The sequence below is a fragment of the Primulina tabacum genome, chromosome 14, assembly GCF_025594145.1.
Source record: "Primulina tabacum isolate GXHZ01 chromosome 14, ASM2559414v2, whole genome shotgun sequence".
Taxonomy (NCBI): Eukaryota; Viridiplantae; Streptophyta; class Magnoliopsida; order Lamiales; family Gesneriaceae; genus Primulina; species Primulina tabacum.
This window is the reverse complement of record NC_134563.1, coordinates 36,693,216-36,702,051: the sequence shown is the minus strand read 5'-3', so window position 1 is coordinate 36,702,051 and position 8,836 is coordinate 36,693,216. Positions and strand designations below refer to the sequence as shown.

At 44.8% G+C, this 8,836-nt stretch overlaps 1 protein-coding gene across 1 annotated transcript; it reads left to right on the top strand.

Moving 5' to 3' along the window:
* The first annotated feature begins 6,112 nt into the window (after window positions 1-6,112).
* LOC142525459 (isoflavone reductase-like protein) lies at window positions 6,113-7,569 on the top strand. The gene is made up of 4 exons (XM_075629758.1): window positions 6,113-6,381; window positions 6,493-6,627; window positions 6,726-6,963; window positions 7,057-7,569. The coding sequence occupies exons 1-4, from the start codon at window positions 6,199-6,201 to the stop codon at window positions 7,425-7,427; spliced, it is 927 nt and encodes a 308-aa protein (XP_075485873.1). The 5' UTR covers window positions 6,113-6,198; the 3' UTR covers window positions 7,428-7,569.
* Window positions 7,570-8,836: the final 1,267 nt, after the last annotated feature.

Here is an 8,836-nt window from a genome sequence, read left to right as displayed (position 1 = left end):
CATGCCCAGGGAGATGAATAATGGCCACTATCTCGTCTAAATACAACGTCACCATAATTGTTATGCTTAGAAATCGTTTAATCCGGACGTTATCATGATTATTGTTCATGCTAGCACCAAAAATTTTATTCCAAGTCAAGGATAATTAATACATGGTTTTCATATTATACGATAAATTTGTAAAATAACTTTAATCTAACTATTTTTTTAAAAAAAAATATTTTCTCAAGTCTATTAGATTTGAAATTGATGTGGTGGAAGAAAATGAACATACAACTAATACAAAACTCACTGTGAAACGGTATCATAGATCAATTTTGTTAGACAGATATTCTATTTAGATCATCCATGAAAAAATATTAATAAATAATATAGGTTAAATTTAATTACTGAATCAATTAGTTGATAAAATATAATATGAAACATACATGATACTCACGGGAAATTTAGGGTCCGATTCCGGCAAGTGTCACTAGTCCAGACGCAGGTTCTGAAATTACCCTGAGCCTGAAATCACAAATAAGATCGTTAGGAGGGGGCCAGGAGGGTGTCCTGGCGTAGCCCCTCCGACGCTCAAGTCAGTGACTGAGGATATATGGGGGAAGCAACTAAGGGTGCTGCTGAAAACAATATATTGAATCCAATAATCATACGCTCCAACCTGGTATTTATAGGAGAATACCTGGGCTTGTCATGGGCCATTCACCTGTGGGCCTTAATGATGGGCCGGGAATTTGGGCCGGATCTTGATGGGTTCATCCTTGGGTATCACCAGTCTCCCCCTCCCGAGTCGAACTGAATCGTAAGTTCAAAGTTCGATTGATTGCGTTGTTCTCGGTTTACAACATGTGAGTTGTGCATTTTCGTCCAGCCCTCCGTCAGTCTCCAAAAAGTTGGAAACAAATCAAATATCAATCCTAGCACCGCTTCATCATCACCTCGCCGCCTGCACGCCAGCCCCGACAACGTGCGTCCTCCCTTGCGCGCCTCGCCCCCTCGCGCGCTCGCCCCTTGCGCGCCTCGCCCCCTCGCGCACCACGCTCGCCTGCTCGCCCGGGCGCCGGCTCGCCCGCGTGCCACAGGCTCGCCCTCAAGCCCTCGGCCATGCCTTCGCCCTAGCGTCTGCTCGCAAGTGCCACGCCATGCCACGCCACGCCAGCTCGCCCGCACCCTGCAGCTCGCCCGCCACTCCCGCTCGCCCGAGCACCACCTCGCCCCTAGCCCCTCGTCTGCCGCTCTCGCCCTCGCCCGCCGAGCGTCTCCTCGCCGCGCGCCCGAGCGCCACACGCCAGCTCGCCCGCGCCCCGCAGCTCGCCCGCCACTCCGGCTCGCCCGAGCGCCTGCTCGCCCCCGCCACGCCACGCCAGCTCGCCCTCACCACGCCAGCTCGCCGAAAGCCTGCCTGCCCGCCACTCGCTTGCCCTCGCGCCACAGGCTCGCCCTCAAGCCCTCGACCACGCCTTCGCCTCGTCCAACACGTTGAGAAATTTGATATATTCCATTGCGAATGATTGTGTGATTTCTGAAAAAATTATGGGGGCGTTGCCCCCACACCCCCACGACATGACCGGGCAGGTCGATCCCCGCGACCTGACCGGACAGGTCGATCCCCATAAACTCTGCTCCCCGTAAACATCTTTTGTTATCGACTAACCAAATAAATTTTTCTCTTCCCAAATTATACTCCTCTGCTAGGCGATGCCTTAGCAGGAAAATAAAAACTCAACATCTCCACCTTCTAACTCCTCTGCTAGGTGACACCTTAGCAGGAAAAATAAATTTAATTCTCCTCATCCACTCTTCTCCTCTGCTAGGCGATGCCTTAGCAGGAAAATAACATTTTTCTCCTCCCAAACTCTGCTCCTCTGCTAGGTGATGCCTTAGCAGGAAAATAAAAATTCACCACCCCCACCCTCTAGCTCCTCTGCTAAGCCGGGTCTTAGCAGGAAAATAAAATTCAACTCCTCCATCTAACTCCTCTGCTAGGTGATACCTTAGCAGGAAAATTTAAATTCAACACCTTCACCCTCTAACTCCTCTGCTAGGCCGGGCCTTAGCAGAAAAATAAAATTCAACTCCTCTGCTAGGTGATACCTTAGCAGGAAAATAAAATCAACACCTCCATCCTCTAACTCCTCTGCTAGGCGATGCCTTAGCAGGAAAATAAAATTCAACGCGCCCACTCTCTAACTCCTCTGCTAGGCGATGCCTTAGCAGAAAAATAAAATCAACACCTCCACCCTCTAACTTCTCTGCTAAGCCGGACCTTAGCAGGAAAAATCAAACTCTCACCTCATCATCTCATAACTCCTCTGCTAAGCCGGGCCTTAGCAGGAAAATAAAATCAACACCTTCACCCTCTAACTCCTCTGCTAAGCCAGCTAAGCCGGGCCTTAGCAGGAAAATAAAATTCAACACCTCCACCCTCTAACTCCTCTGCTAAGTGATACCTTAGCAGGAAAATAAAATTCAACACCTCCACCCTAAATCTGCTCCTCTGCTAGGCAAATCTGCTCCTCTGCTAGGCGATGCCTTAGCAGGAAAATAAAATTAACACCTCCACCCTCTAACTCCTCTGCTAAGCCGGGCCTTAGCAGAAAAAATCAAACTCTCACCTCATCATCTCATAACTCCTCTGCTAAGCCGGGCCTTAGAAGGAAAATAAAATCAACACCTCCACCCTCTAACTCCTCTGCTAAGCCGGGCCTTAGCAGGAAAATAAAATTCAACACCTCCACCCTCTAACTCCTCTGCTAAGTGATACCTTAGCAGGAAAATAAAATTCAACACCTCCACCCTAACTCTGCTCCTCTGCTAGGCGATGCCTTAGCAGGAAAATAAAATTTTTCTTTTCCCCAACTCTGCTCCTCTGCTAGGCGATAAACTTAGTAGGAAAATAAAACTTCTCCTCATCCCCAACTACGCTCACCCCCTAACTCCTCTGCTAGGCGACACCTTAGCAGGAAGACAAAGATTCTCCACCCTCACCCCTAACTCCTCTGCTAGGTGACGCCATAGCAGGAAAATAAAATTCAACGCGCCCACCCTCTAACTCCTCTGCTAGGCGATGCCTTAGCAGGAAAATAAAATTCAACCCCTCCACCCTCTAACTCCTCTGCAAGGAGATACCTTAGCAGGAAAATAAAAATTCTTCTCTTCTACTATGCTCATCTCATCGCCGACTCTGCTCCTCTGCTAGGCGATGCCTTAACAGGAAAATAAATATTCTCCACCTCACCCTCTACTCCTCTGCTAGGCGATGCCTTAGCTGGAAAAATTTAACTTTTCTCCCCCCCACTCTTCTCCTCCACTAGGCGCAGCCTAAGTAGGTAAAATAAAATTCATATAATCCTCATAATACAAGAACAACCACGAACTTAATATAAGAACTTGGCTTTATTAAATATCAACTGATAACGTAAGACAAATTCAGGAACGAAATACATCAAAAATGAAGTATAATATTCTCTAAGGTGGTAAGCGTTCTCATGACTCTTTAGAGTCTTACCCAGCGCATTCTCCAACTTTCCTCTCTGCTCCTCTTGTACCTCCACAGGACAAATTTACCCACGTAGAAGCTTCTCCGAATGACTCTACAACTGCAAGACTGAGCTCAAGCTTCCATGCGAATGCTGGCTTCTCGTTTCTTCTTCCGTCACGATTCTTTCATAACAACGACGTGCGACTTTTTGGTCCCCGCACAGGACTCCAACTCCTTTTCCCACATGAAACTTAAGCTTCTGATGATAACTGGAAGCTACTGCTCTAAAATCCTTCAGGGCTGGTCGTCCTAGAATTCCATTATACGCTGATGGAGTATCTACTACAGTGAAGGCTATCATCTTTGTTACCCACCGAGAATCAGTCCCCAAGGATAGGGGAAGAACAATCTGACCCAAAGGCAAGATGACGTGTTCTGCAAACCCATACAGCGGGGTGGATACCGGCTCAAACTCAAATCCTCTCATCTTCATTTGATCCAACGTGCTCTTGAACAAGACGTTCACGGAGCTTCCATTATCAATAAATATTCTCGCCACATCATAATTGGCAATGGTGGTCGTTACCACCAAGGCATCGTTATGTGGAGTCACAACGCCTCGGAGGTCTTCCGGCCCAAATCTGATGACGGGGTCTTGTGGTAAGTCTGCACCCCTAGATATCTCAAAGTTCTCCAACCTTCTCACAGGTGCCTTCCGAGCTCGCCCAGAGTCTCCATCAGTAGCACCCCCCGAGATCATATGAATCATTCCTCTCGTAGGGTGGTTATCCTCATTCATTCCCCTCTTCGGTTCGACGAGCTCCTGAGGGACATCTTGACATCGACCTTCCCCTCTCTGCTCCCCGATCCTCTGATTTATCCATGGAAGGCCTGGACCACGCCTAGGGGGCGAGCGAGACCTTTGTCGACTCCTTAATGAGGATCCTTCTCGTCTATTTCTTGAAGACAATCTAGCACTGTACCCAACCCTTCGCGACTTCTCCCACCTCCCCGCGGGCTCCCTCACCTCCATCACCTCGTCCCGACTCCTATCTAGGGGAACATGGGATGAGAATTGTCTTCTACTACTAGTTCTGTCTTCCTCTCTTTCCCCCGCACCCCTCTTCCTTCCTCCTTTCTCCGCTCCCTCAACTCTACTTCCTCCAGGCCGGCTCTCCATCCTTCTGTACCGTTGGGCATCTTCCAAGTTTACATATTTCTCAGCTCGAGCCAACAGATCATCATAGCTCAACGGAGGCTTCTTGACCAGCGACTTGAAAAACTCCCCTCCCCTCAGTCCTTGTGTGAAGGCACTTATCATGATGTCAGGGGTAGCCGCTAGTATTTCCAGTGCTGCACTGTTGAAACGCTGGACAAATTCTCGCAAAGTTTCATTCTCTTGTTGTTTCATCACGAACATGCTCAAATAATTTTTCTGGTGCCTCTTGTTGCTGGCAAATCTGTGCAAGAAAGCTGTAGCAAAATCGTCAAAAGACTGTATGGAGTTGGGCTGCAGGGTATTAAACCATTGCTGGGCTGACCTCACCAACGTGCCCAGGAACACCCTGCACCTGACTCCATCTGAATATTGATGTAACAGGGCCGCATTCTCAAATCTCCCCAAGTGTTCCTCGGGGTCAGTATGTCCATCGTACTCTCCCACATTAGACTGTCGAAAATTCGGAGGAAGCCCTTCCTCCAATATGGCTAGTGAAAAAGGGCTTCCTCTCTTGGGTACCGGCGCCCTACTCCCTACCTGCTCCCTCAACCTCCGTATCTCCTTCCACATCTCCCCCGTCTCACTAATCTCTCCACTTTGTATGGGTTGCGTCTCCTCCACCCTACTCTGGTGGACTTCAACATTTCCCTCATGCTCCTGACGAGGGGCCTGTTCCCCAGCACCCATGGACTCTTGGTTCCTCCTCATGACCTCATCTACTGTACGGGCGATGAATTGGCCCAACTGTTCCAAGGTCAAGTTTCCCACGTTCTTATTAGGACGGGTTTGCTCAACCCTCGTCTCGTGACGGGGCTGCTCAGCTCTTGTCTCTTGATGAGGTTGTTCATGTCTCGTCTCCAGACGCGGTTGTTCCTGTCTTGTCTCAACATGAGACTGTTCGGGTCCCCTCTGAGGACGCGATGATGCTGAGGTAGCTCTTCTACTTCCTTTCCTGCCTGCCATCTCTACGTATTAACTCAAGTTTTCCCACAGACGGCGCCAAGTGATACTCACGGGAAATTTAGGGTCCGATTCCGGCAAGTGTCACTAGTCCAGACGCAGGTTCTGAAATTACCCTGAGCCTGAAATCACAAATAAGATCGTTAGGAGGTGGCCAGGAGGGTGTCCTTGCGAGCCCCTCCGACGCTCAAGTCAGTGACTGAGGATATATGGGGGGAGCAACTAAGGGTGCTGCTGAAAACAATATATTGAATCCAATAATCATACGCTCCAACCTGGTATTTATAGGAGAATACATGGGCTTGTCATGGGCCATTCATCTGTGGGCCTTAATGATGGGCCGAGAATTTGGGCCGGATCTTGATGGGTTAATCCCTGGGTATCAATACATATACATAAAACATATATGGCTTGTAGTGTGAGTATCTCGTGTATATATATAGCCTACACCGGGGCTCAACATAACACCATCAACCAACTTATTATTTTTAACTACTTCTGTCCCACAAGTTCTCGAGGGGGAAAAACGAGCAAGAAAATGGCTGAGAGGAGCAAGATTCTGATAATCGGAGGAACAGGGTACATCGGCAAATTTGTATTGGAAGCAAGCGCCAAATCCGGCCACCCCACGTTTGCTTTGTTCAGAGAGAGCACCATTTCTGATCCTGTTAAAGGCAAAGTCGTCGAGGGTTTCAAGAAAGCTGGTGTCACCGTTCTTATTGTAGGTTTTTTTGTTTACTTTAATTTCCACTAAAAGATTGCTTCTTTGAACCCTTTCTTTTTGCTAGTTAAAAAGGTTGGATTATGCATGTTTACGAAATTATACATGCAGGGTGATTTGTATGATCACGAGAGCTTGGTGAAGGCTATAAAGCAAGTGGATGTGGTCATATCCACAGTTGGTCACTTCCAATTGGCTGATCAAGTAAAGATCATTGCTGCTATTAAAGAGGCTGGAAATGTCAAGGTTGGCTTGATATGTTGCTATCGTCAGTTTCTAGAGACTTGCCAAATTTTAGCTATAAATTGTGATAAATCCAAACTATTTTTGTTATAATGTTGTAGAGATTCTTGCCTTCGGAATTCGGGAGCGATGTAGATCGTGCTCGTGCTGTTGAACCAGCAAAGTCTGCGTTTGAAACTAAAGTTCAAATCCGCAGAGCAATTGAAGCAGAAGGAATACCTTACACCTATGTCTCATCCAACTATTTCGCGGGCTATTCGCTCCCAACGCTAAGTCAACCAGGCGCTACTGCTCCCCCCAGAGATAAAGTGATTATCTTAGGAGATGGCCACGCTAAAGGTATCATATCTACACATTATACATATATATGTATCTCAGCATTATTATTATTAACTTCATTCAAATAAGAAACAAACCATTCTTAATTTGCAGCTGTCTTCAATTATGAGCACGATATCGGCACATATACGATCAAAGCAGTGGGTGATCCAAGAACATTGAACAAGATTCTGTTCATCAAGCCACCCAAGAATATCTACTCATTCAATGATCTTGTTTCATTGTGGGAGAAGAAGATTGGTAAAACATTGGAGAAAGAGTATGTCCCCGAAGAACAAGTCTTGAAACAAATCGCAGAAGCTCCAACCCCTCTCAACGTCATACTCTCCATCAACCACTCAATCTTTGTGAAGGGGGATCAAACTTATTTCGAAATCGAGCCCTCGTTCGGGGTCGAGGCCTCTGAGCTCTATCCAGAGGTTGAATACAAAACTGTGGAAGAGTATCTTGATCAGTTTGTCTAAGAAATCTTGTTTCAAGGTGTTTTTATAGTATGTGACTGTGCCTATGTTGTTGCTTTGAATTATTATTATTATTATTATTATTATTATTATTATTATTATTATTAATGAATAAATGTGTGTAAGCTTATTTCTCTGTTTCTACGTCTTAAATCTCTATTTCCATTAAATCCCAAATCGACTAAATCATTTATTTTAGTTCAAACGATAACTCATATTCGTCTCTAACCTTTTCTTTTGAAAACTTAGGTTAATTTTGAAAATTGTGGAAAATAATTTGAGTTAGATTTTCGAATTTATGAAGTGATCATTTTAATTTTATTTTATGCATGGAAATAATCCTCTTAAATTACCCAAATATTAATTTGTTTAACAATTTAATTTTGTTATTATTGTTTAATACCATTACTAGTTATAGAGTTAAGATAATTTTTATTCAATTATTTCAAACATTAATTACCATTGAGCATTAGCAAAACTTAATTTAATTATATTTTAAATTGCATGTAAATGGAAATAAACATTACAATTATTGCATTAAGCACAAATATTTAATGACACACTCAATCTAACAAATTACCAAATACAACAAACTACCACAAAAGTAGACATATTCCCGCATGAGTGGGACTAGAAGGTTATTGTACTTGTTAGGTGAACTTAAACCCCCATCCTTTGGGGTCCTTGTCTTTTCCCATTGATTTTTAGTATGTCTGGAATCTATGTTAAGATATAGATGGTTTATTACAGGTGTGGGCTGGTAATCCCGCAAAATTTATCAGCAAACTTACTGACGAAGAAATAGCTTTCATATCCCAATCAGCCACAAATTACATCAACCTTGCCAAGGTCCATGCTACTGAAAATGCCAAACCCTTTGACGAAATTGAGTTTGAAAATGCATTGTGCAAGAAATATTCTCGTAGCGATGAAGGGTATGATTCGATGCTCGGGGTAGTCTGCAAAACTCAACCAGAACTTGTTCATCCTGATTGCATTCTACCTCATAAGTCCCAAAAGGCTGTGCAATGAGATTTTTTCCCCAGAGGCTGTTTTGAACTCGAGTGTGCGCAGATTTTGTGGTACAATTGACCACTCTCAGAAATTAAGCGAAGACTTGAGTTGACTGGATATGTCCAATTTACAATGGGAACCATGCTGTAACCTATATCTGCTTGACGACACCTGTATTTGAGATACTATTTCACAATTAGTAATTAGTTTTCTGAATCATTTTTAGCATCGATAAGCGATGGCTGTTTCTCTTCCTGCTGAGGGCTTCTTGAGAAATTCGTTTCAATACAAAATTTTAGCGGCTGAAGTGATAGCAAATGCCATCAATCTATTTTTAACCGAAACAATCAAAAAACGTGTTTTTTTATAGTCCTATTTATATCTAGCATACAATAATC

Bases quoted from the DNA above. Each gene is read 5' to 3' on its own strand.
- LOC142525459 (XM_075629758.1), top strand. From the start codon at position 6,199: ATGGCTGAGAGGAGCAAGATTCTGATAATCGGAGGAACAGGGTACATC. The intron at 6,382-6,492 runs GTAGGTTTTTTT...TTATACATGCAG, and splicing joins CTGGTGTCACCGTTCTTATT to GGTGATTTGTATGATCACGA. The intron at 6,628-6,725 runs GTTGGCTTGATA...ATAATGTTGTAG, and splicing joins AAGAGGCTGGAAATGTCAAG to AGATTCTTGCCTTCGGAATT.